Genomic DNA, 27,908 nt, shown 5'->3' with positions numbered 1-27,908 from the left:
AGTGCATCCATAGCTGACATTTTGGCAGCGCGACCACACTAGAACAACGAAGAAGATACACACAGGACACGCATGTGCAGTTTTGCGTATGTCACAGGGCATTCACAATGTGGGTCCAGTCATATCTTTTTCTTGGCCCTAGCGTCTTGGCGCTATATACCAAAATTTCAGCTACGAACGTTCTTGTGGCGTTACCTTATACACTTTATATAGGATTCTAAGTTTTCGATCAATTGTAGCTTTGCAAGCACAGCAGGACAATAAGCGCGCACATACATAATAATTGCTAATTGTTGAAATTATGATGCAAAATTTGTTTGAAAATAAATAAATAAATAAATAAATAAATAAATAAATAAATAAATAAATAAATAAATAAATAAATAAATAAATAAATCAATTCGCTCGATCTCTGCCTACATATGCATCTACTGATCATATACAAATGCGTCGTAATGCCATCCTCACGCGTTCATTGTTCTTTTCCTGCTCAACGCCACCGTGACGTGCACATTGCCGGTTGTATATTTATAAGCGTCCAATAGGTTACTCCTCTTCATTCACCTGTTATTGTGCTTATTCCCTACGTATTGCGAGGTCTGACAGCATATTATATATATGTAGTAGGTTAGAAAGACATGGATGCTGAAACAAATGGGCGATGCTGAACAACCGTTCCAGCTAATTGTCCTGGTGTAGCCACTGGAAGGCCACACGACAGCAGGTGGGAATGTTCCTGAGGTGCTCTCAAGCGTTGTCACCACTGCATGCAAGACATGACCGTTTGTTTGTTTCGTGTTGCAATTACATGACTAATTGAAAGCGCGCGCTAGAATTTTAAACACGGCGCAATCATTATTCACAAAAGTTTGCGCCGTGTACTTGGCAGCCAACTAATTCTCCCTAGCCTAAGACGAAAGCTTCGTTGTTGTAAATGCTCTCGCGTGTGCGATAATGGGTATAAATGTTCCAAAGCCTTCGTCGCGCACTCTAAATGACTTGGCCCTTAAGACACTCTAACCCTAATATTCTCTGACGGCTTTTACATAAACACTGCTATGTATTTGAACTGTATAACGACTTAATTTTTCATTAAGCTTATATCCTGAAATTTCTCCTGCAGTGGTTAACATGACCGCGATTATCATGCTCTATGTAAAGATATGCTATAGCTTATTGAAAACTGAAAATAATAATTAAAGATAAATAAAAAAATGCAGAAGAAAGCCGGCGGTCTTCTTCGCAAGTTCCCGAATGTGAATTGTCCACTACACTGCGCACAGCGCATGCAACACAACGTCTGCCAACGTACCGCATGCCATGCTCCTGTTGCACCTCTCTGTGGGTGCCCCATACCCGAATCATGCATTGTAAACGTGCGTTATAGCGTCCTTGCACGTCATTTGCACACGTTTCAGTACTGTTACGACCCGACGACGCGATGACCCTAGCTCACGCCCAACATCTCGGCAGCGTGCTGCGGCCGCGATGCTGGTCGCTGCCTGCCAGACTCGCCAGAGCAATAGCTCCTCGATCCAATGTAGCGTTTTCGTACACCCTGTCGGAACACTACCCTAAGCAACGTGCTACGCCTGCCGCCGGTAACTGAGGCATAGTGACACTCCAGAACCTCAAGCGAAGGCCACTCTCGGGGTTTCTCTCTACTTCAACTCAACTACAGATACGGCCCTACCACCTGGGCATCTACCCCAAAGCACCCCAGGGCGCATTCACTCAGCACAAAGCGCTGTATCATTAGCGCCGTGCAACGAAGCACTTGGGCTATGCACTGCTGCGTGACTTATGGGCATGCCAGCAGATATCTAGGTAGCCGAATCCAGCTGGGCACCCCCTTCTACCGGATTTCTGCCGTCACCGTCGCCGTCGCCGTGAGGTTCCCTATAGATAAAATCTTCGCCGCGCGCCGTATGCCCGAGCGGAAGCGTGCGCGGACGCGCGCTATCACGGAGAGCGAACGCACTCAATCACCCACGCGCAAGCAAGGAAGCGGGAAGCCAGCGCAGGAGGGAGCGCGGGGAGGGGGGGGGGGGGGCACTTCTACGCTGCCAACAACCGCGCTCGTCGCTCGTCCGCACCGTCTCTTATCTCCACACGGCTCTGACCTTTATGCGCCGTGCATTCGCCGCTCAGTTTCCGTTGGAGCGATAGACCGCACGTACCTTCGCCGCTGCGGCGTATCCGCTTGCTGCCAGAGTTTTGACGGTCGTTGTCTGCAGTCATTCAGTGTGATCTATTCATGTTTGTGCGCGCTCACACCACGCTTGTTCAATCAGTTAGTAATAGTCGGGCCACATTTTCCAACGCACGCTACACATGCAATGCTGCCCGGGTCGGCAGTGTTTTTGCTATGATGCTTTAGTGACCCCACACCTGCAAAAAAGAAAGAAAGAAATAAGAAAGAAAAAAAGAAGGAAAGCAATAATAATAAAAACGAAACTTAACTTCCGATTGATCACAAACTCTAGAATCATTTCTCCGTCATTGCGCAAACCAAGCAACCGAAGAACTTGGCGCCCGTAAAACGACAATGCGAGCACTGACTAATAGCTGTTCGTTTATTCAAGAAACGAACTCTTGAGGACTCTCGAAAACGCACGCACGCTGGAAAAGATGCCTGCTCACACACATGACCGCGTTTTACACGTCTGTCTGGGAAAACCAATCTCCGAGCTTTGAGGGAAGTTGCCATTTTCTTTTTACCGAAATAATAAGGCGGATGGAAACGGACCGAGCATGGCGACAGCCGGTTGCGCTCGGCGCACTTCAATGCATTCTTGAGTACGCGCGGTCCAGGCCAAGTGAGGTGAGAAATGAAGAGAGCGAAATATGTGGACCAGCATGGCGGTGCAGCGCGAATTCGTGAAAGGGATGCCTTCGGGATGAATCTTTGATGAAACCGCGGCCTCGCTCCAGTTTTAGTCGCCTGAAGGCGTTTCCGTGTGAGAAGCCGACGCCAAGATATAAGAAAGAAGCCGGGCGGCAATAGTGTAGTGCTAAAAATTTTACAATATCACTTGGTAGTAATCGCGAAGAAACGTTTCTGATTGTGCTATTCACTTTAAGTCCATCGCTAAGCCGTGGGCGCTCTGCGACTTGAGAAACTTTAACTTTATACTTTGGTACTGTTTCATCCTTCTGGTTTAATTACGTGCAGGGTACTGGTCATCGGTTGGCAAATGGTTGATCTGAAATGGTGACGACTATGACGACCACTGTGCAGCGCTATTCAATTACTGCTAGTCGCATAGAATTTTGTGAGCCCTTTAATTACCCACTTATTTTCAATTAATTCAGTATGTTCTTCAGTTAACCTACTGTACTAATTAAATGTTTCATTCCGATCTTACATTCAGTTCTTATATGGGGAGGCATAAAATGTATGAAACAAACGACAGGGAGATTACCCAATCTGAGCCAAGCTAGCTGACCGGCATAGGGGCAAGAGAAAAAGGGAGTTAAAAATATGAAGAAGGAGAAGAAAAGGTCACAGCACACGCGCACACATTGAAACATTCATGGTTCAGTTCGTCACAAGCGGTCACTTCGATATAGTTCTTGCAGAGCTGTCACGAAGAAGAGGAGAACCCCCAGGAACAGCACCACGAAAGCGTGATGAAAAGACTGACACCGAAGCTGGGGCACAGCCCGCGGCTCTAAGCGAGCTGCTTTCACTGTACGCTTATGACCGAATTTGTTACCTTTAACAACATCACTGGAATATTACGTACAGGTGCTCTTATTTATTGAAGTTCTTACAACTACCTTGACTGGAAACATCGCTTAATGGCACATTTCTCATTTGGCGTTTTGTCGCTCACTTCCCTCGATAAATTCCAGAGCTTTCGGTGGCAGCATGGCGGGGAATAGGTGTCAGCGGATTGGATGATGCATGCCGCTGACGTAGCTTATGCTTCTGCGCCGTCACTTAAGTGTGATGGAGCGGATTGCAATAATAAAAAAAAAGAGTGGTGCGAAGTGAAGATAAAGACCGAGGAAGATTTTCAGCATATGGTGAGATGAGCGCAGAGAAGAAGGTGGATGCTAATCAGATGGCCTTGTGATTAAGAGTCGCAGAAGTTTTCAAGGATATATTAGCAGTATCAGCTGGAAAAGAACGCGCTTCGCTGTTGCAGAGGTTAGCCATCGCAATATGAGACGGGGGACTCTGTTTTACTGTGATAGAAGAGACTTACCTAGCAGCTTTACTGTCTACTTGTCTGCGGGGCAGTGACGGGGCCTTTATCATCGCACCCTGAAACCGTGAGTCTTCTATTTTTCGCTTCGGAGAAATATGCTTTCTGATATCTTCACACTATATGCAAACGTTATCACGTATTGAGATAGTTTCTGCACTACAGTTAGCGTAGTTTTACACTGTTCAATTCAGGAACTTTACCTAAATTGACGGCACATACGGTCCACTGCACAGAAAGCATTTGTGGTGGGGAGTCGCTGCACGTCATTGTCTCGCTCCGCTCCAACTTTCATAGATTACCAACGCAAAGGGAGAAGCGCCTGTCAATGTTTCTACTAGCGCAACCTATGGGCCACTAAGTTATCGTAATATGTGAGCTTAGAGTTGTATATGCTGCTGCTGTGGCAGTAGGTGTGCGCGACATCAAGCTGATGGAGGACACCGTTCTAGTCAGCGCCCGAAATAACGAGAAAAAACAAAGAGCGACGATGCAAGGCGAACGCTGTTGGACAAGAAAAATATGTATTGATGATATTTAGTTTTTTTTTTAAAGCGAAGTGTGTGTTGGGATGACGCAGCTCAGGAGTAATCGGAGATCTCTGGTAGGGGTAAGCCTTCGTCCTGCGCTAGAACTTACCAGGTTTCTTTATCTGATACTAATGATAAAGCTGTAATTGCCATTACAGAGGAAGGTTATACAAAAGCAGTATAGGAACATAATTTTCAAGCCCCATTTGGTCTCATCAGCAAGGTTATGACGGCTTGTTTTTCCTTACTTTCTTATACATCTAGAAGCTGTGTCATATATGTCTCATGTCAACGGACAGCTCGTGGTGTAACTAATCCTACGAGACCTGGCGGAGTCACGGAGGGTATAAAGAGAACATGAAAGAAAAGCGACGGGCGTCTGGGTTTCCGATTGAACGAGATGCTCAGTGATGCGATGGCAATGACCGCCAACGAACATTGCGAGGCCGTACCTCTGTGCTCGGTCGTGTATGAGATGGCCCCGGTCTGATGACTCTGTCGCTTGCCAGACGTTGCGTGACCTCGTCGTGCGTTCTTTTCCGACAACTTCGGTGTCGCCTGACGTCGATTGCAGCAGCAAATGACCCACGATCACCCGGGGGCGATGCCTCGCATGTTGCACCCCAGTATCCTCCGCTTCTTCGCCCCCCGCTGCAATCAAAGGCACGCGTTATCTTTACTTTCTTGCCTCCGGCGAAAGGCTATTCTGGATACGTGCTCTCTAACATTCTTCAGACAAGCTGGCATGAAAGGGCGTCTTCTTGCGACCATGGTCCTAGCAAGCTCTTTCATTTTCCCCGGTGGGCGCCACGTGTGTTTATGTATTTTATTCGTCGATGTGGGTGTATTGCGAAGATGGCACGTGTGTGCGTGTGTATATGAGGGCACCGATTCATCTGGATGCCTTCTCTTAACCGGGAGCCGCAGGCGTTCTTTTGGGAATGATTCCTCGTCTCCTGGTGGGCTCGACCTGGGAAGCATAATGGAGATGCCAGATCGCCTTGTTTGTCTTGACGCCCACGGGTCCATTACGATGATCCGCCTTTTCTTATACAGAATGGTCTTATTTAAGCACGCAACTTTGTTTTTTGTTTTTTTAGTTCACTTGCTTTTGGTTTGCCACAGTTTTTTTTTTGGAAGTTGTTATTTGTCGTCTATCGTGCGTCACTGTGCCCGTACGAATTGTGCATTCGCCAAAACCACAGAGGCGCCACAGTGACTCTGAGCGGTTTAAAAATGGCCCCCTCGGCGCCTTGCATGGGCTACGATAATATCAGCTCCCGCTTGCGATGCTCTAAGTCATTTTCTAAGCTGCAGAATTATAGACGACGAATGACACCCAAAAAGCCCCTAACGAAAATGAGCTTTACACCCTCGAAAGGAAGAAATAATAAGCATCCGCAATATCAATACAGGCAAAGAATACCTTCGTGTAAGCGGGAAGAAATAAGAAATAAACCTTCAACGGCTCTTTCGTTGCAGTACAGGAAATGGAGCAGGAGATGATGCGACCTTGAGGATAGCAGTACCTATATTTTCATAGGTTCATGAAAAGTCAGGTCGGATGAGAGTGCGCCTTCGCGGGGTGTTTTTGTGAGTTTAGAAGTAAGATGAGGAGTTCACATATGAGAAAGGCGTTCACATGATTTTCCCATATTAACTCTCCTTTGTAAATGGCTTTGTATAAAATGGTTTCTTTCTGTTTCATTTTTGAGCATTACCTTTCACTTCAACTCACTTTTCTGCCAGAAGGTATCACAATAAGATATCGATGTCATGCAATATTTACAGGAGTACACTATACTGTAATGCGGCCCAGCCTGCGTTAATACTTGCTTATATGAGTGGGCCACAACTCTTAGTTGCGCCTAATGAATAATGAACACACACACACACACACACACACACACACACACACACACACACACACACACACACACACACACACACACACACACACACACACACACACACACACACACACACACACACACACACACACACACACACACACACACACACACACACACGCGCACGCACGCACGCACGCGTTTTTCAGTCATTTCGTACTATGTTCTATCTTTTCCTCCTATCACCTAACAAAGCCTTCATCGGCGTGTGTGAATTCAGCTCAAGAAGTTTCTTCCAGCCTGCGACGGTCTTACAGTGATGGACGGTCTTACGGCGCCTGCTGCGCAGTAGTCAGGTCTACATGACGGCATGAAAAAACCGGCCACAGTGGCCTGCTATCGCGAACCAAACAATATGAAGCGTGCACGATGCTAATCGCGGTCACTAGAACGCGTCGTATCAGCAATATCAACATTGTCGTCGCTCTAATTTGCTCTCCAGGCGGCACACAGTTTGATCACCTAATTCAGTGCGTTTGGACGAAGCTACGAGACTTGTACATACTTAGAAGTTTAAGCGCATATCGTATGAATTGTACTGAACTACTGAACGACAGAGAGATGGAGAGCAAGGCAGGGAGGTTAACCAGATGTTAGAATCCGGTTTGCTACCCTGCACTGGGGCAGGGAAATAGGGGTTAGAAAAAGGACAGAGAGAGTGAGAAAGAAAAGAAAGCACACGACTGAACGAACTAAGGGCGAATTAGGGCCACGGTGCTTGCAGCATTCGGCTGACAACTCAAAAATTGTTTTTTTTTTACAGTTCAACATAAATGAAAAATTGTTCCGTTTATGTGGAACTGCCATATTTACGTTCAGTCACAGTGCACGTAGCCACAACTCCTCAGACTCGCTTCGACTCTGCTTCAGTGTTAGTTTCGGCTTCACGTGTTTTATGTTTAGGAAAAGTGGAAGATTACCTATCAAGAAAGGGGTCAGGCAAGAAGACACAGTTTCTCCAATGATATTCACTGCGTGCAGAGAAGTATTCAAGCTGTTAGACTGGGAAGGATTAGGCGTGACGATGAACGGCAAATATCTCAACTTCGGTTTGAAGATGACATTGTCCTGTTCAGCAGCAATAGGGACGAATTACAACAAATGTTTGAGGACCTTAACCGGGAAAGTGTAAGAATTGGGTTGAAGATGAATATGCAGAAGACAAAGACAATGTTGAATAGCCTGGCAAGAGAACAAGAATTCAGGATCGCCAGTCAGCCTCTAGAGTCTGTAAAGGAGTACGTTTATCTAGGTCAATTACTCACAGGGGACCTTGATCATGAGAAAGAAATTTACAGAAGAATAAAATTGGGTTGGAGTGCTTACGGCCCGCATTACCAAATCATGATCGTGAACTCACCGCTGTTGTTGAAAAGAAAAGGGTACAATCATTGCGTTCTACCAGTACTAAGATATGGCGCAGAAACTTGGAGGCTAAAAAAGAAGCTTGAAAACAAGTTAAGGACCGATCAAAACAAGCGATGCAACGAAAAATGTTAGGCCTAACTTTATGAGACAGGAAGCGAGCTGTCTAGATTAGAGAGCAAACGGGGGTAGCGGTAGTGAAAATTAAGAGGAGAAAGGGGAGTTGGGAAGGCGGCGTATTTCGCACGGTAGATAATCGGTGGTCCATTAGAAATACAAAGTGGGTGCTAGGGGAAAGGAAGCGCTGTCGAGGACGGTAGAAAATTAGGTGGGGTGATGAATTTGCAAATTTGCAGGCACAACTTGGAATCAGCTAGCGCAGGACAGGGGTAATTAGAAATCGCCTAGAGAGGCCTTCGTCTTGCAGTGAACATAAATATACGTTGATGACCTTTCATAACATCCAAAATTCGTCCGCAATATTAACGCACTGTTGCTCTTGAGACACTGTTCACTTCGTACTGCGAGGCCGCAATCGCAGGTTTCCAGAACGGTGTCTGTCGCCACTTGGATACCACAACCCCCTCCCTTGTCCTCGTACTAAGTGAGGGCAAGGGAGGGTAAACAAAGTGAGTCAGTGTAGCAACATCGACGACTTGAACGGATTTGATCCGAAACCAGCTAGAATGTTGTACTGGTTGTACCGTGACGCCTACGTGTGCGGTGCTGCGCAGTAGTCTGACGCGCACTCGAACATGTGTTCTGAAGCTGGTCAATTTATGGAAACGGTGGGCACTGATCATTGTGGTGATGTTGACTGATTAGTCTTGACTTCTCTGAGGTGCCACTTGGGCTATAACAGAAAGCGTAGTTAAGGGCTCCAGGCACTGACGTCACCAACCTATGATTTATTACCGGCCTTAAAAATTGAAGTATACGCGTCTTTGTGCATTTCACCTCTGTCGGAAGGCGGCCACCTGAACCTGGAAAACATAATCTTAGTCTTCTGTGAGGCATCATTGTGTTTTATCATCTGAGGAGAAGCCAAGGGGAAGAGATGAACGCTGATACGACCTCAAAATGTGATAGGCAGCGAAACTTGCAAGCGCCGATGTTAGGAAGTGAAGATTTCTGTCATAATTTTGGAAGTGTCGGTTCGGTAGCCACGGCTTTCTGCCTACCTATTTCAAGGCTCCTTTCATACCTCTCCGTACCCTCGATAGGAATCCTACGCTAAGGGAGCGTGTGTTTCGTCGTTGGAAAGTGCTCGACGTCATAGCCGACCAGAAGCGATGGTATCGGCTGCTGAGGGAGGCGACATTGAGCCTTTGCGCGGCATTAGGACCGCTCCTGTAACCGTGTGCAGCGCGATCACATACCATACCGACGAACATACGGGTGCTGTTGGCCTTTCCTTGAGGGCATATGAACCCTTTATTATGCAGCTTGCTTTTTTTTCTTTCCGTAATTAGTATCGAAATGAAGACATTTCATCGCTTTGTAATATGGTGGTGGTGATTTTGCTACCGGCCGGGTTAGCCTGGCAGACCTGGCCAGGAATTGCTTCGCCTGAGCGTCTTTTTCTGCGCCAAATATGTCCCCATGTGCCCGTCAGTCCTGTCTCTCGCAGAAATGATAGACGAATCCCTGACACTTCCGCTGCCATTCTTTTGACAACGGTGCGGGGAACGGGTGAGCGCGGTTGCACTTGTTGGCGCTGTAGCAGACGCCCGAAAAGGAAGCTGCCGAATAGGGGTGTGCCAATAATCTGCCGTAAGAATATAGCCTCAACTACAGATGTATGATGTGCGATCATGCTATCGGTTGACCACGCTTCTTTAATTTCTTGTCGTTTAATCCAAGTTTTGCTTCGTCCTCGCTCTCATACGAAGCTTTAGGTTAAGTGCGCTGCCACTGCCACTTCGGTTGCACCCTTATCTTAGTGGAAGAACTTTTTGGCTAAGTAATTGCGTACGAACAGGGCAGCTTAGTGAATTCTGCCCCAGTTTTGTTCGGCATATTAATGCATCTTTAATGCGTACACGCCACCTTGACGTGATGCATTTTCGCAGTTTTGTGACATCGCATAACAATGCAAAAATGTTCCAAAAGCCTGGTGAATTCATGATTGAAAAAAAGTTTCTCCCCGACTTAACAAATTAACAACCAAAAAGGTATAGACGTTTCGCCAGACCTTTCGGCATCTTCAGTATGCACTGACACAAATGAGGGTCTCACTCGCGACTCATTCCCCATTATCCTCCGCATTCGCTTCTGGGTATGGTTAATAAATTTCCTGTGATAATGGCGTCGTTTTAATGCATCAAATACCCTCTCTACTTCTTGTATAGCCACAACTCCTTGCTCGAGCACACCCCATCACAACGTGATAAAAAAAGCTCTTAAAAAGGAGCATTTCTGTTCGGTCGGGTGATGCGAGTCAAAGGGTAAAAAATTTTTGATGTACCACTGCTTACGGTACGCTGTCGTTTCCACACTGCCATTATCGGCCCAGCGTACAAGCAGATCCAGAAAAGGCAAGACATTATCTCTCTCTGCTTCGTACGTGAACAGAATGGCGTGGTGTACGCGGTTCAGCACCGCGTGGAAGGCAACCAGGTTTGCCCTTTTCAATATTAAAAAAGTGTCATCCACGTACCTACAATGCATTTTCACCCGTAAGGGTAGTGAGTTTACCACCTGTGTTTCGACGTGCTCCATCGCTAAGTTTGCCACGGTAACGGAAACAGGACTTCCAATACAGCACCCTTCAATTTGATGATAAATCGTGTTGGTGAAACTGAAGTAGGTTTGGTTCAAGCAAAGCCCCAACAAAATTACGATCTCCTCATTTGGGTCAGTGCATACTGAAGATGCCACTTGCATAGGTGGCGTAATGTCTATACTTTTTTGGTTGTTAATTTGTTAAGTCGGAGTAAAACTTTTTTTCAGTCGCATAAAAAGCACGCGAAGTGAGCGAAACCAGAAAACTTTTGACAAATTAATAGCGGAGGGCTAACGGCGAAGAAGGCGTAGAATAAGAAATATTTTTTTCTTTTGTTCGGTCGAATCGCGCATAATCAGAATGTACAGGTCATAGCAGATGGGGTGTTCTCGCGGTTTTCGTGACTTCGCATGACAGACAGTCAAAGGGGGTGGTACAAAATATGTTTCACGATTCGTGGAGGATTGATTGCAGATATGGAATAGAAAAAAAAAAACATTGGAATAGTTTTAAATTATAGCGCCCCAGGTCTGTGTCAACTTCACCATGGGGGCATTTAGTTCCAACACTGGACACAAGGCCCATGCCATCACTCCTTAAAGTTCATTCATGAACCAGACATCATCCGCACGTATAGCTCCGCCTCCACAATTTTTTTTAACGCACGACTAATTGACGTAATCACCAAAATAAATAAGCTGAGACATCGTGACAACTTTCAGTCTCCAGCCTTTCTTTGTGCAGTTCTTTACATGCTAAATCATCTTAACATTACTGTCTCCCAGTTCTCCGCCGCGCATTGGCCTTCTCTCCAGATAGAACTCAACAGCAACTGTGTCACATACGCCATACAGAGGACGACAATAAACAAAGAGACGAAAATATAAAGCAGACTTAGTAGTGATAAGCGAGAAGGCAGCAGTGACATTTCGTTCTTATGACCCACTTTGATTCACGGTACGAGGGCGGTAGTAAAGAAAAAAAAAAAAGAAACTGGTGCTCACCAGAAGTCGTAAGTTTCCCCGTTTCCTTGTTACAACCGGCGAAGAAGGGAAGGAAACGAGATGGGCTTTCGTTCAAATGACATCCATGTGAATTGCGTGATAACCTCTTGCTTGTCCATTTCCGCGGTATCGGTACACACCACCAAAACTGCACGGTGGCAGACTCGCTACAGCGTTTCAAAACGGTAAGAAGACATATAAAACAGGCAAACATAAAGACTTAAATGTTCACAACAGCCTCTACCTATTTTTAGGTTGCAGAGCCTGATATTTGCGTGTTTTGTTTTTGGTTATAAACATTTATGAAGTAGACAGTTCCGCTATTTCTTTCGTCCCTATTATTGTTTGCGACGTTTTGAAACTGTGATAAGAAACCTTCGTATTACAAAAAACACTTTGGTTCCTATTCATTTGATGGAAATTTTCGCTCTCAGTGGTGATCTTGTACTCAACGGATAATTTAGCTTGCGATCTGGAAAATTTACTAATTTTTTCTTCGCTACAAGTTGACCTTTGCTCTACCTTTTGTTCACCTCCCAAAGTAAATTTAAAAAAATGCATGATATTTAGTTTTCCCTCAGATATCGTGTTTATGCATGCGATGTTTGAACTGCATTTACTGTTTGAAGATACTGTGTACAATACCCGCGAGCTGTACACCTGATCTTTCGATTTTAACAGTGAAGCTGTTTAAGCCAGCCGTATTTTGTGTTGCGTATGAAGAAACTACTAAGAAAGAAAATAAAACAAACTTTCCTTGCCGAGGCAAGATTCGAACCCGCGAACCCCCAGTCCCAAGGCGAGCGTCGTAACCACTAGACTACACAGCCTTTTTTTTTGATACTGTATTTTCTGTGTGACGACTTTTCAAACTGTACTTTTCAGTGTAATCAGTCTTGAAATAAATAATAATGAACACGATTCACTTCTACACTTTGAAGAAATACAACGTCTGAGGTGAAAACTTATAAAAAAGCTTCAGATGAGATGACTGGACAGCCTGTCCAATGCTTCTTTGAAAACGATGGAGCTCAGTGGCCTTCAACGTAAGAGGAAGTGTCGATTTTATCGGGCAGCTCAGAGATGTTCACGTCAAACCGGTCTTGCACTTCATTCAAGGTTTTTGCATCCTGCTCATCCGATACAAATGTCACCGCCAACCCCTTGGTGCCAAAACGTCCAGCTCGAGCAACCCTGTGGAGGTAGGTGTCGGAGTCCTCAGGCATATCAAAGTTGAACACAATGTTAACTCTCTCAATGTCCATCCCTCGTCTAAATAAGTTTGTGGCAACAAGAATCCGCTTCTGAAAGTCCTTGAACTGCTGGTAGCGTGACAACCTTTCCTCCTGGGTCATTGCCCGGTGGATGGCAATGGCAGGGAAGTTCTGTTCTACCAACAGCTGGGCCAGAGCCATGCAGCGCTGCACCGTTTTGACAAAGATCACCACCTGGTTGAACTCGAGGAGGTCCAGCAGCTCAAACAGCTTGCGGTTCTTTTCATTGTCCTTCAGCTTGACGTAGTACTGCTGCAGACCGTGCAGTGTCAGCTTGGCCTCGTCATCCACGTACACCTCCATTGGGTCTTGCATAAACTTGAGGCAAACAGGTCTGATATCCTTGCTCAGCGTCGCGCTGAACATCATGACCTGCTTCTCGTGAGGAGCGCTGCGAAAGATCTCCTGGACATCCCGACGCATGTCCAGCTGCTCGAGCATCTTGTCACACTCGTCCAGAACAAAGTGCTTGATGTGCTTCAGCTGCAGTTTACGGGAACGAACTAGGGCCAGGACTCTGCCAGGTGTGCCCACCACAACGTGTGGGCAGCTGCTTTTGAGCTCTTTCTCATCATTGGCAATGTTCATGCCGCCAAACAATACGCCAACACGTACTGACGGCAGGTACTTGGAGAAACGCTCATACTTCTTGGATATCTGGAAGGCCAGCTCTCGGGTATGGCACATCACCAGCACAGACACCTGGCTTTCGACAGGGTCAAGCTGTTGCAGAGTAGCCAGGACGAACACGGCAGTCTTTCCCATGCCAGACTTGGCCTGACACAGGATGTCCATGCCGAGGACTGCCTGGGGTATGCACTCGTGTTGTACTTCGGATGGATGTTCGAAGCCGCAGTCCACAATGGCGCGCAAAAGTTCGGGCTTGAGTAGAAAATCCCGGAACCCTGAACTGTGAATGGACACATAGCCTCCGGTAGGTTTCTTTACTTCGGGGATCGTTTCACCCACGGTCTGCTCCTGATCTTCCTCGTCCTCGTAGTCCAACAAGTCGTTGTCAGCCATGGCGTTTCTTTGTGCGTCTGGTTCGTCAACAAACCTAGTGAGCTCTCCGACGACTAGGCTATACAGCCACGCTTGCAGAACACGCATTTATACAAACTATATGATTGCGTTCGAGCGTCGTCGTCTTCGTCCACAGCTGGAGCGTTCGTACGCTCGTGCTCTGCGAGGTGAAGAGGTTTTGCGCGCTATGAGAGCGCGAGAGAGGGAGAGAGAGAGAGAGAGAGAGAGAGAGACATTCACGGAGTGGGTCTCGTGGGACGTGGTGCAACACCCACTAGAAAAATATGAAGGCCTTAGCTCTCTTCGCATGACGTCACACGATGGGGCGGATTGAAAAAATGTGGTTGATCCCTCTTATATAGGAATCGGTATAGAACACGAAAGTGAAACGTGTCTTCACAGAAGTAGTGTAATGTTTATTGCACATTGATATATAATGTCTATTGGTGTTTTGTGGCTAAAGCGCCCTTAGGCGTTGATGCACCCACGCTGACGCCTGGTGGCACGTCTCCTCCATCACGACTACCAACGTCGATGACCATGAGCAACCGTCGTGCATATGGAAGCTGCACTACGCTGCACACGCTAGCACAACGCGAAAGACGAAGCACGTAACTGACACACTAATACAACGCGAAAGACAAAGCACGTAACTGAATCGTCACCGAGTCAAATCAGCGCGTACAGCGCGTCGTAATTGCAGCCTCCGCGATCAACTTCGGAAACATTTTCAGAGCTAATTGCGGAGGCCACGCTCCGCTGTGCTGAGTACGGTGAACGCCACACCTAGGTGGCGTTGGTAGTGCTTCTTGATGCCAGCGTCCCTTCGAATGCTGGCATCGAGGCGTCGTAGTGCTGAGACCACCGAAGCGTTCACTGTCGGTGCGCGTTAGTGTCATAATGCAGTACTTCTCTTTTCTGCTCGTAGGCGGCGGCACCGCCCCGAGCAAGAGCGCGGGTACACGGAGGAGTGTTAAATATATAAGGCGCGTCTGTGTAGCTCTCTGCAAATGCGTTTGTGGCGCAATGGGTTAAACGCTCGGCGATCTATCGTCGCGGACCGAGAGGTCGTGGGTTCGATTTCCAAATTTTGCATGTTTGTGGAACTTTTTCTTCTGGTTTCTTTCTTTGTATTATGTTCGTGTATGTTCGTGTGACGTATTTCCGTGACGGAAATACGTCAGTGAAGTCTTGGTGGACCCCGGCATAAAACACTTTCGTGTTAAAAAAAAGATATGGAACGCTGTTCAAGAGAGGTTGTCTCGCAGGTGCATTGCGCGGAAACATTTTTTTTTCTGCAAGAACAAGCATGCATGTATTTAAAAAAAGAATAGAACGCCAGAAAACTGTAGCAGCAAAACATTTATTTACGAAGCCCAGTTTCTTTTTGTGCTGGCTTTATATTAGAAGCAATGCATGCAGTTATTTGGCCTCGAGAGTTGTGGCTTTCCTTTTTTTTATTTATCGGCAGCGTCGAGAAGTTTGTCGTTCAGCTTCCTACAAAAGTTCTTTAGCAGAATGTTGGTGCTGCACCGCAGGATGTGTTTAAGCACTAATTCAACTGTGTGGCCATTCTCACACGTATCGAAGTCGGACTGCTCTTCACTAGCCAGCAATTGTAGCGTCATTTTCGTTACCACCTGGCGTTGTTCAGGCATCATAAGCAGTGCTGGCTCTGTAGCGAGCTGCTCTACTACAACGTAGCTATGAGCAACTGCGTTAAGTGCAAACATTGATGGATAAACTAAACCTCCTCGGTCCAGCTGCTTCACAAGACCATAATGTTCGTTTGGGGCAGAGACTGTGATCTTCTTGTCCACGGTCAACGAGTCCCTGCATTGCTCGCACTTCAACTTTTTAAGGGTCCCGTATACTGCATAACCTGCAACGTAGACGAGGACTGGGACGACGTCCTGCATCTTCGTAAGAGCCTGGCTGGTAACAACAACGTTGCTGCTGGGAAGCAATGCCACGACTTGCTTTCGGACACATTCCCAGTGCTGGTCAGGGGAAACTGTAGGCAAGGTGCTCTGCAGGCGCAGCTTGTTTTCGACTTCATATATCTGCCTGATGGAGATGTGATATTGCGCACCTGCCAGCTGCCTATACTTTCCAAACCGATCTTCAAGGCAGTCTGTCTGAATCTTCCCAAAAAGGACATATGACATTCCAAGCTCTTCGAAGCTGTACCTAGCGAGCTCAACAAGCGCATAGGTGGTGTGTTCGAGAGCAGCGTGAGTCTCCTTTGTCAGAGTACCGTTGTCAAAACCTTTGTTCTTCCACTCATCCAGCCACTTCAGAAACATGTGCAAGAAGTCAATTTTTGGATCGTTATCAATGGAAAGCACTGGTTGTTGGAAGTGATCTCTAAGCCTTTGTCCCTTCCATGGAGTTTTGACGTTTACAATTTTCCACCACTTGAGTATGATCTCGACGAATGTAGCCGTGGCCTCGAAAGAGAATAGGTTGTGCTTTGCTCCAAGAGCACGTAACGCCTCTGGTAAATAGTCATTGAAGATTTGTAAAGCAAGCTTTACGTCCTGCCTTTCAAGACTCGAAGGGTAGAGAACTTTTCTTGACAGCCCATAGCCATATTTCAACAGCTGGTCACACTCTTTGCTGTGAAGGTCCCTGATTGTTGCAAATGACGCTGTTTGCATTAGCTCTGATTCTGGTGTGTCTCCTTGGATCTCCGGGAAGTAGAAACAAATTTGGTCATTCTTCTGATTGATCCAGTTATTTCGTATGCATTTTAGAATGTGCACTGGGTCTATAACGAAGAACAGCGGCCTTGAAGGGTCTGATGGATGTTGGTACACAATTCTGTTACACGGAGGTGATTCGAAAAGTGACATCGCTTTTCTGTTCACAGAGTTGTTGTCGCTGACGACGCACATAACCCGGTACCCAATCTTTTCCCGCCCACAAATCACGTCTTTAAGCGTCTTTTGCAGGAACTCCGCCTCTACTCGGTGCACCGGCACGATGTGCGCAACTTCTTTGAATTTACACGTCACGCTGCGCACCATGAAAACGAGCGCACAGTTAGCAGCTTCATTTCTATTAATTGCAGCGCCGGTAATATTGCCTCCTTTGTAGTCAAAGTAAGGTTTTATATGTATTTCATCAACCATAACTGTGACAAAGCGCTGGTCATCTTTCAGGTCAGAAATTCTTGTTGTCATGTAGCTGAGGAATGTTTCACTCTGATGCTCTTGTTGAGGACTCATACCATAAGACGAGCACACTGATCTTATCGTCATAGGATGCGGCAAGGTGATGCTTCCATGGCTACGTATGAACGCGTATGCATGGGGCGATATAGTGAAAACAATACAGCAAAACATCATGAAATCAGCAGAGTAGCACCTGCGCTGTTTTTTCGATAGATGCAAGGTGACTTGCTCTTTCAGAAATTGAATACAGTTGGCGTCATCTTCTGCTTGGGACGTGCAAAGCTGATCAAGCAGTAAACAAACAGCCTCGCAAATTTCGGCGACCGAGTTGGACATCAGGTCACAGTTCCACTTCTCGATGCCTTCCAGGAGTTCCACCATACCCCTTTTACTGTTAGCGATTTCGGGAACGCAGAGATTTGCACCGAGCTTTTTTACGGCCGTTTTCATAACGTGTGGTGTCACGCTCAAATCTCCTTTCACGCAAACAGAGTATTTCAACCACGGTGCTTCATCGTCGACAATGTGAATGAGAAGAAGCCTTTCATTTCTTTCGATAACATCCCAGAACTTCATCCCTTGGCTCCTTAAGTGGTTGGCAAGTTCGCTCACACTGTTGACTTTATCCTCCCCGCGTGCTCTGATAAATGCCTCGTTGGATTCAGCGATGGCTTTCTGAAGGGCTGCATTCTCTATTCGCACGCGCTTGGAGCCAGGATCTTCCCTCCTCGCGGTCTTTCTGGACAAACAGAGTATGAACGGACGCGTGAGTCGCAACGACACGGAACACAAAAGCGTTTATTACAAGAAGGACACTGCTTATATAGCTAAGACGGTGACAGGTATCAGCACACTTGGTGATAACAGAAGACAGACACAAAACTGGCGCACGCTCTCTCGTTGCCCACTGACGTCACTTCGTGTGATTTCATAATCTATCACATCCCTTCCCCCTTAGTCATCGATGCCGTAACGTCGCACTGGGCGGCGTTGGCGAGTGGAACGCCTGAGAGGCTGCGGCGTCTCCGGCCCGACAGGTCCCAGGGTGGGGCTTGGTGTATCCGGGAGCGCAAAAGAGGGCGACGTTTCATGGCCTCTGGGCTCATCGTGCCATGCTCGGCGCACGTGGTCCCGGTGGCGTCGGTGCACAGTACCGTCTGCAGTCCGCAGCTCGTACATGATGTGGCCCAAGCGTCGCAACACACGACCAGGAACCCACTCGGGGCCGGGCCGGAAGTTTCTCGCGTACACAGTATCACCCGGCAGGAACCCACGTTGTGGAGGCGGCAGCAGGCATCTTGCTTCGCTCTCGTCCCGTTGAAGGGTCGATATGGCCGTCCTGAAGTTCCGACCCAGCATGACTTCTGCAGGTGATTTGCCGGTTTCGGAGTGTGGCGTAGAGTGCTGTTTGAACAAAAAACGTGAAACCTTGCATTGTACGGTGCCCTGTCTCTGTTTCCGCAATGAACATTTCAGTTCTCGTACCATCCGCTCCGCCCTTCCGTTACTTGACGGGTGGTAAGGCGCGGTATACATATAGCGAATGCCATTTCGTTTAAGGAAATCTTGAGTTTTCCTGCTGGCAAAAGCGGTGCCATTATCAGACACAACCAAGTCGGGTAATCCATACGCTGCGAACATCTTGCGGAATTTTTCAATTACCGCAACTGAGTGAAGAGACGGCATAACTTCGACTTCAGCCCAGTTCGAGAGGGCGTCTACCGCCACCAGAAAATGCACGCCTTGGATCGGTCCTGCGAAATCCACGTGGATTCTACTCCAAGGTCGTTCTGGCTTAGTCCAGAAATGCGTTGGTGTCTTTGGTTCACTCGGTCTGTTTACCTGGCACCGCCGGCAGCATCTAACTAGCTCTTCTATCCTTCTGTCCATATGAGGCCACCACACGTACGACCTAGCTATTGCCTTCATGGCCATCACTCCCGGATGGTTAGCGTGCATAAGACTTAACACTTCTTTCTGCAATGCCTCAGGAATTAATACGCGGCTTCCCCAGAGCACAGAGTCGCGATGCACGGACAACTCGTTTTGTCTCACCTCATACGCAGAGTACTCCGGGGCTACTCGCTCGCGTGGCCAACCCTCCAGGATCCATTTCTTCACTTGGGACAGCTGGGGATCACTGCTGGTGTACGCTGCCACTTCTCGTGCGCTCACTGGAGGGTACTCCACAGCTTCCAGTAGGAGTATGTCACCCGGTACTTCAGTCTCCTGTCGGGTTAAGGGAGCCGGCAACCTACTCAGGCAATCTGCGTTTCCATGGTCCTGGGTTTTCCTGTAATCGAGCACGTATTCGTAGGCTGATAGCATTAGAGTCCACCGTAACATGCGAGGCGAAAGAACCGCCGGAATCTGCGTTTTCCGCTGAAAGATTCCTAGCAAGGGCTTGTGATCCGTGAGAATAAGAAAATTTCGCCCACAAAGGTACTGGTGGAAATGTCGCACCCCAAAAACCACGGCAAGAGCTTCACGGTCGATCTGAGCATAATTACGCTCAGCCTTAGATAATGTTCGAGACGCATAGGCCACAGGCTGCTCATTTCCTTCGTTGTCGCGGTGAGACAAAACTGCCCCCACTCCCACAGATGACGCGTCGCATGACAACACTAATGGGGCATCAGGTATAAAATGCACCAGTAACGAGTTAGAGGTCAGCAACTTCTTCAGGCTCTCGAACGCTTCCATGTGCTCTGAACTCCAGTTCCATGGTACGTTGTTATCCAACAACCGATACAATTTTTCAGCTACTTCTGTCCTGCCCTTCAAAAAACGATTATAGAAATTGATCATACCCAAAAAGGCTTGCAGTTCCTTTTTGTTCTTCGGAGCAGGAGCCTGGTGGATGGCCTCAACCTTTGCTTTCGAGGGGTAGATGCCCTTAGCGTCAATTCGATGCCCCAGAAACTCAAGGCTCTCCTTGAAAAATTCGCACTTCGCCGCTTGAACTCGGAGCCCGGTTTTGGACAATCGGCTGAGGACCTCGGCAAGCGTCCGTTCATGTTCCTCGATAGACTCGCTGGCAATCAGGATATCATCCAGATATACCGCTACTTGCGGCATTCCGGCCAGCACCATGTCCATGGTTCTTTGGAACACCCCAGGGGCAACGGACACGCCGAACGGCAGCCGACAAACCCTGTACAGCCCTTGCACGGTATTTATCGTGAGCAACTCCGCTGTTTCTTCATCCACTAATAGTTGCTGATAAGCCTGCGTCAGGTCGAGTTTGGAAAAAACACGCCCCCTTCCTAATCGGGCAAACAGTTCTTTGCTTGTGGGTAACGGGTATACATTACTTTTTACGGACTGGTTCACCGTGCTCCTATAATCTCCGCATATTCGTAGGGAGCCGTCCTTCTTTCGCACCACGACGATTGGCGTTGCCCAGTCTGAATATTGGGTGGGTTTTAGAATTCCCAGTTCCTCCAAGTGATTTAACTCAGCAACTACTTCCTCCTTCATGGCAAACGGAATGCTGCGGCACTTCAGGAACCGGGCTTGGGCGGCCTCCTTTAGTTCGATGTGGATGCGTGGCAGATTTTTTTTCACTGAACACGTCTGCGAATTTTTTCATTATCGCTTGAGGTCCGACCTTTATGTTATGAAGACCTGTTAGGCTGATTCCCAATGGCTGGAACCAATTTCGGCCCAGTAGAGCGTTCCCGTCGTTCTTCAGTACTAGTAGCGGCAGCTGAAATTTTCGGTCTTTGAACTTCACGGGCACAGACGCTTTTCCCAGCACGTCCAGACCTTCCTTTGTCCAGGTCACCAGTTGCGTGTCGCACTTGTCCAGCTTGATCCGCTTCGCCACTTGCAGCTTCCGAAATTCGTTCCTACTGATAATCGACCTGGCCGCTCCAGAATCTACTTCCATCGGCACGATTTCATTTCCGATCTCTACAGTGATGAATTACTTTGGCGTCCCGCCTTTTAATTGGCTGATACTGAACAAATCGTCGTACTCGCTCTTCGCTGCTTTTTTGTTATCCTCGAGCTGCGCTTCCACCTCCGCTGGCTTTTTTCGGCATGCTTTGGCTAAATGCCCCTTTCCGCCGCAGTTGAAACACACCGAATCTTTGTATCTGCAACGCCATCCTGGGTGCGCTCCCAAACAGCGGAAACAAACCCTCTGCCTCTCTGGTTGCTTCTTGTTGGCTTCCATTTCTACTTTCGACGTTAACTCTTGCTGGAATTCGGGCTCCTGTGCGTTGCTCCGAATTACTTTTTGCTGCTTGACAGCTGCTTCTGCCGTGATTGCCAATTCATATGCCGTCTCGAACGTCAGATTTTTTCCGCCAACAATCGTTGTTGAACCACATTGTCCGAGATTCCAAAAACCAACCGGTCGCGCAACATTTCCTCTCATGGAAATTTTGTTCCGCCAAATCCACAGTTGTCGGATAACTTGCGCAGAGCAGTGACATAGTCGGCTACGCCCTCCCCTTCTTGCTGGTCTCGCTTAGAAAAGACGTACCTCGCGTATAGTTCAGATGGCTTCGGGTTGACGTGCTTCTTTACTGCATCAACGATGACTTGGTAGTCCACGTTTGGCGGTCGCGACGGCTTCACGAGAGTGGCTATGAGGGAGTACGTCTCTGGGCCACAGCAGCTGAGCAACACCGCTCGCTTGTCCTCATCCGTTGTGAGCTTGCTCGCTGCACAATACAACTCAATGCGCTCGACATACTCCACCCACGACGAGTTTTCACTGAGGTTGAACTCTCGAATGCGACTACCGGCTGCCATGCTGCCGGAAAACCCTGGCCCACGCACGGGTTAGACCGTGCCTCGTCGCCACTGTTATGAACGGACGCGTGAGTCGCAACGACACGGAACACAAAAGCGTTTATTACAAGAAGGACACTGCTTATATAGCTAAGACGGTGACAGGTATCAGCACACTTGGTGATAACAGAAGACAGACACAAAACTGGCGCACGCTCTCTCGTTGCCCACTGACGTCACTTCGTGTGATTTCATAATCTATCACACAGGAGTTCCACCATACCCCTTTTACTGTTAGCGATTTCGGGAACGCAGAGATTTGCACCGAGCTTTTTTACGGCCGTTTTCATAACGTGTGGTGTCACGCTCAAATCTCCTTTCACGCAAACAGAGTATTTCAACCACGGTGCTTCATCGTCGACAATGTGAATGAGAAGAAGCCTTTCATTTCTTTCGATAACATCCCAGAACTTCATCCCTTGGCTCCTTAAGTGGTTGGCAAGTTCACTCACACTGTTGACTTTATCCTCCCCGCGTGCTCTGATAAATGTCTCGTTGGATTCAGCGATGGCTTTCTGAAGGGCTGCATTCTCTATTCGCGCGCGCTTGGAGTCAGGATGTTCCCTCCTCGCGGTCTTTCTGGACAAGTAGCTCGAATGATTCGGGAACTTCGACGGTACAGCGTCTGGGCGAAGGCGCACATGAGATAGCGGCACTGTCATTACGCGGCCAGTTGCTTGATCTGTATGCGTCGCGTCTCGAATAATGTCCTCGTCCATGAAATGAAGTTCACATACCTAGAAAAAAAAATACGCTCCAATCAGCAAACCGACGGCTACAGGTCACACAAACATGCGGCTCATGAGCCACTTACACATGTACGTTTATATTCTTTCAATTAACTAACACCTAAATAAAAAAAACTTACCCTGGAATGTTCGGTGACCGTGAGGTTTTCCCGTGGCACAGCGCGAATCCAAGCGTCCCTTAGAGCTTGATCTCTCGGGAACTTGAAGACGTGCACCTTCGTGTCCCCCGTGTAGTTTCCGCGGCATCGAGGTACACAGCATTTGCACGGCATCGCGGCGGGATTCTTTTCACAGCGAGGAAAACACGTCCGACTGAACAGCGAAGAGATGTACGACTGTACATACGCGCCGGGGAATCAGTTTCTGGAGACGCGCGATCAACGCGCACCAGCGCGATCCGGACGCGCGGATGCGTCGTGTCGCGGCGACGGGCAAAACCGCAAAACGCGCTCGCCGCCTCCTGCGTCCGCCCCATCTGCTGACGTAGCGCGAGTGGAAAGGGAAAAGAACTAAGGCCTTCATATTTTTCTAGAGGGTGTTGCGTGGTGTCGGCATTGGAACGCGGTGTTGGCATTGGAACGCGGTGTTGGCATTGGAACGCGGTGTTGGCATTGGAACGCGGTGTTGGCATTGGAACGCGGTGTTGGCATTGGAACGCGGTGTCGGCATTGGAACGCGGTGTCGGCATTGGAACGCGGTGTCGGTGTTGGAAGCTGCGCTGAGCAACGCGCAGTGATGGTCGTATGTTGGAGACGCGCGAAAAGAAATTATCATCATCATGAGTAGTAAGATGAAAAGTTCGCGCGCACTTCGCAAAATGCTGGGGTACGATCACCTAGCTTCGCTCTTTCAAGCGTTGCGCATCCAAGTGTTATACCGGCTTTCGAAAGCCACGAGTGACATGTGAAACACAGTGCGGTTCCCTTTAGACGCCTGTGTCCAAGGTGTTAAGTTGCACACGTCAGGATACAATGTGCTATGAACGCTGAGATAAAGTTGTCACAAGATGGAGGTCGGCTAGTTAGTTAAAATGCGCGTCACACGTTAAAATAAAGCTGTCACATTAACCTTCCGTGACCTCGAGCTACTAGACAAGAAAGCTTCCCCTCCCCTACCACTAGCAATACACTGAAAGTAATAGCTTTCTTTGGCTCTCCCACCCAGCTTCAGTTTTGTATGTTTCGGTCTGACCATTAATGTGACTATGAGAGGGACCATCATTACGTTTTCGACGATTGATTTCGAACCCAGTACCCCAGCACAGACGACCGATGTTTTAGCCATTCGTACATGGACGCATGCCTAAAAAAGGCGAAAGCTTGCACTAGGCCGCGAAAAGCTCAAGACTCAGCGAAGCTGCCCAATTGAAATCTAGCGGCTAGCCACCAACACGTTCGGCGTCGGCAAGCAGCTGCGTTCTTGGCACTGTGCCAACCTTGGTTAGCCTGCCTGCGTTTGTGGCATGCCAAGAACGCTGTTGCTTGGCGACGCCGAACGCGTTGGAGACATTTCGCGTGACGGGCGCTGGACGCGTCGGCGCCTACGAGCGACAGCGTTCCTGGCATGCCACAAACACAGGCAGGCTAAGCAACGAGCCTCTACCCAACTGAGTCAGAAGGATTAGTACATCAGTTCCGTCTTCTTCCTCAACCGTGCCGACCAAGGTCATCCTTAACCGGCCGCGAATCCCCAAATCCTTCCATGAGGACACATTCGAGGGTGTTGAGGACTGGCTCGATCACTTTCAGCGTGTCGCAGAATTCAACAGCTTGACCCCGGAGCGCAAGCTACGCAACGCCTACTTTGCCCTCGAGGACTATGCGCGGACAGGGTTGAGAATCGTGAGGTGGCCCTATCAACATGGGACGAATTCCGACGGCAGCTAATCAACACATATGCCAACATCGATCGCAAGGAGCGAGCTGAATCTGCAATTCAGGCGAGAGTACAGCGGCCGAACGAAAGTGTCGCAATATTTGTCGAAAATATATGTACCGACTTTGCCGACGAGCGGATCTGTCCATGTCCAAAGAAAAGAAGCTAAGGAACTTGATGCCCGCTATCAAGCAAGAGTTATTTGGTGGCATAATACGCAACCCACCAAAGACCATTGCCGAGTTTCTCGCAGAAGCTATATCAATGGAAAAGGCACTGCAGCAAAGAACAAAGCAGTACAACCGCGACGTGTCGACCCTATCGCAAGACCCTCTCGCTATACCCTTTGACAGTACCGACGCCTTGCGTGATCTCATTAGGCTTGTTGTTCGAGAAGAGCTCCAAAAGTTTCAGGTGGCTCCGGCATCGGTATCGCGACTCGCTCTGGCTGAGGTTGTCCAGGAGGAAATCAGGCAGGCAGTCCTAGTACCAGAGCGAAGCGAGGCACCAATGCATGAGGTATGGCAGCCAGAGCCTCGCATGTCGTATGCGGAAGCTGTGCGAAGTTCGTTGTCCCCGATTTTTTACGGTGTGAGCAACGTCCCGGACTTTCATGGTGTGCGCGCCGTTGAACAAGCTAATGGCGACTTCAGGTCTCACCGCCCGCCATTCATGGCTGAAGGATGACCACTCCGCAAGAGCGACGTATGGCGTACTGCAGACCGGAGGCCCTTGTGTTTTCATTGTGGTGAAGCCGATCACCTCTACAGGGCGTGTCCTTACCACCGAGCTTGGCTCCGTTGATTTTCATTGAATGTGCCGTGCCCGCGCAATGCTGAACGCCGCCTGGAGATTCAAGCCTACTCCACGGACGCTAGGATCTCGTTTTCTCCATAATTCCGTGAGCCCCGGTCACCGTCATCCACCCGAAACAGGTCTTCCAGCCCCCTCTTCACGCCGAGCGCAACAAGGCGTCGCTCACCCAGCCCTGCTTCCCGGGAAAACTGAGCCCAGTGACCTGCGGAGGTGAGGTCGCTGACGTTGCGAACGCTGAAAATCTTGCACTACGACGACCGCGTTTTGACGCAACTGAGACGGAGAGAAAGCAGTGTAGTTAGATGTCAGTATTTTGCGACGTACCAGTTACCATAGATGACCACGAAGTCACGGCGTTAATCGACACGGGTGCGGAAACGTGTGGTATGAGCCAGAATCTTGCGCGTATACTGAACAAAGTTTTACCCAATGGACCGGAACTCAGATTCGTACTGCAGGAGGGCACCTCATAACTCCAATGGGCCGGTGCACGGCACTAGTCAACCTTCGGGGCTTCGCGTACATCGGCGACTTCGTCATTCTTCCTAAATGTTCAAAGGACCTTATCCTCGGCATGATTTCCTTCAGGTGAACGGTGCCATCATGGACATGCAAGAGTCTAGAGTCAGTTTCGCTACTACGCAAGCCATAGCGCACAGTAATGACAACGACCGTGACATCGCGCTTCGCGTAGCCGACGATCACGTCACGTTGTCACCCAAGAGCAGCGTGCTTACCCTTGTCTGATGCGACATGGAGGACGACGCCGAAGTAATTCCTGAGGAAAACATCCCCCTGCTTCCTGAGCGCCACATTTGCATAGCCAGAGGGCTTCTTCAGGTGCGAAACAAACGTTCAGTCGTTTTGCTAACAAACTTTAGCAACGAGTATCAGCATGTACCGCGAGGAACGACGATCGAATTTATTCGCGAAATCATTGAAGTTACTGACATTGGCACATTTGAAATCGCATCGTCTCAGAAATCTGAGTTACTCAGCCTAAAAGAACGGATTCACGTTAACGCTGCTCGGCCGGACCAACAGAAAGACCGTCTACTGAGTCTCGCGAATGAATTTGCCGACTGTTTCTCAACGTCGTCCAAAGTACAGCGCACGTGCATCACAAAACTCCGCATTATTACGGATGAATCCGCACGTCCTGTTCGCCAGCATCCTTACAGAGTGTCTCCAGTGGAAAGGGAAGCGATCAAGCAGCAGGTGAAAGAGATGCTCCAAGACGACGTGATCCAGCCGTCCACAAGCCTGTGGGCCTCCCCTGTAGTGTTAGAAAGAAAGACAACACACTAAGCTTCTGTGTAGATTACAGAAAGTTCAACCGTGTCACCAAGCGCGATGTTTATCCTTTGCCACCCATCAACGACGCGTTGGATCGTCTACAACATGCTAAGTTTTTTCTTGGTGGGATCTTAAATCTGGGTATTGGCAAATCGAAGTTGATGAAGAGGGTCGTAAGAACAGCGTTTGTGACACCTGACGGCTTTATGAATTCAAAGTTCTCCCCTTCGGTCTCTGTTCCGCACCTGCCACCTTTTAGCTGATGATGGATACCGTGCTTGCTGAATTCAAATGGCAAACCTGCCTCGTATACTTGGACGACGTCGTCGTGTTCTCGAGCACGTTTTACGAACATCTAGCACGTCTCGAGAGCGTCCTCACTGCGATCCGTACTACCGACCTCACCATCAAGCCTGAAAAATGCTATTTCGGGTTCCAAGAGCTCAAATTTCTTGACCATGTCATTGGTTCTAAAGACGTCCGCCCAGACTCTGTCAAGTTAGCTGCCGTCGCCAAGCTTTCACCACCCACAGACAAGAAGGCTGTCCAACGCTTCCTTGGTTTGTGCGCCTATTATAGACGCTTCGTCGATGGATTCTCGAGAATGGCTGAGCCTCTGACACAGCTTAGACGCGACGATGTGCCTTTCATTTGGGCGGACGAGCAGCAGCAGCAGTCGTTCAATGAATTGCGCCAGCGTTTCCAAGCTGCCCCAATACTTGCTCATTTCGATGAAGACGCTGACGCAAAAATTCATGCTGACGCAAGCAATGCGGCTCTCGGCGCAGGTTTTGTGCAGTGGCAGGATGGTTCAGAACGTACCATTGCTTATGCAAGCCGCAGCCTCACAAAGGCTGAGAAAAACTACTCGACCACTGAAAAAGAATGCTTAGTGGTTGTGTGGGAAATTAGTAAATTCCGACCCTACTTATACGGTAGACCCTTGAACGCTGTCAGCGATCACCACGCCCTGTGCTGGCTTGCCAGCCTCAAGGATCCGTCAGGCAGACTAGCCCGTTGGAGCCTGTGCTTACAAGAGTACGACGTGACCGTTGTCTACTGATCTGGAAGGAAGCAGAGCGACGCTGACTGTCACGCGCACCACTCCCTAGGACATCATCGGACCCAGACTATGACTTGCCATTTGT

General features: G+C 48.5%; 2 protein-coding genes and 1 long non-coding RNA gene across 3 annotated transcripts; all 3 read right to left on the bottom strand.

Moving 5' to 3' along the window:
* Positions 1-12,701: 12,701 nt before the first annotated feature.
* LOC119450195 (spliceosome RNA helicase DDX39B) lies at positions 12,702-14,096 on the bottom strand. The gene has a single exon (XM_037713573.2). The coding sequence runs from the start codon at positions 14,043-14,045 to the stop codon at positions 12,780-12,782; it is 1,266 nt and encodes a 421-aa protein (XP_037569501.1). The 5' UTR covers positions 14,046-14,096; the 3' UTR covers positions 12,702-12,779.
* A 1,268-nt stretch (positions 14,097-15,364) lies between these two features.
* On the bottom strand, positions 15,365-23,156 carry LOC119448685 (uncharacterized). Its single transcript, XM_049665698.1, has 3 exons — positions 22,893-23,156; positions 22,486-22,761; positions 15,365-17,848 (listed from the first exon to the last, which is right to left on the bottom strand). The coding sequence occupies exons 1-3, from the start codon at positions 23,043-23,045 to the stop codon at positions 15,503-15,505; spliced, it is 2,775 nt and encodes a 924-aa protein (XP_049521655.1). The 5' UTR covers positions 23,046-23,156; the 3' UTR covers positions 15,365-15,502.
* On the bottom strand, positions 18,371-20,211 carry LOC125939675 (uncharacterized). Its single transcript, XR_007466386.1, has 3 exons — positions 20,032-20,211; positions 19,277-19,514; positions 18,371-18,625 (listed from the first exon to the last, which is right to left on the bottom strand). It is a non-coding gene; the product is annotated as an uncharacterized LOC125939675 (long non-coding RNA).
* Positions 23,157-27,908: the final 4,752 nt, after the last annotated feature.

Source organism: Dermacentor silvarum, chromosome 4 (assembly GCF_013339745.2).
Source record: "Dermacentor silvarum isolate Dsil-2018 chromosome 4, BIME_Dsil_1.4, whole genome shotgun sequence".
Classification (NCBI taxonomy): Eukaryota; Metazoa; Arthropoda; class Arachnida; order Ixodida; family Ixodidae; genus Dermacentor; species Dermacentor silvarum.
The sequence above is the reverse complement of the archived record's forward strand: the minus strand, read 5'-3'. Positions and strand labels throughout refer to the sequence as shown.

Excerpts from the sequence above, each read along its gene's own strand:
- LOC119448685 (XM_049665698.1), bottom strand. The coding sequence starts at position 23,045 with ATGCCGTGCAAATGCTGTGTACCTCGATGCCGCGGAAACTACACGGGG. Across the intron at positions 22,762-22,892 it reads CGGTCACCGAACATTCCAGG|GTATGTGAACTTCATTTCAT; the intron begins GTAAGTTTTTTT and ends TTTTTTTTCTAG. Across the intron at positions 17,849-22,485 it reads GAGCACGCGGGGAGGATAAA|GATAAAGTCAACAGTGTGAG; the intron begins GTCAACAGTGTG and ends GCACGCGGGGAG.
- LOC119450195 (XM_037713573.2), bottom strand. The coding sequence starts at position 14,045 with ATGGCTGACAACGACTTGTTGGACTACGAGGACGAGGAAGATCAGGAG.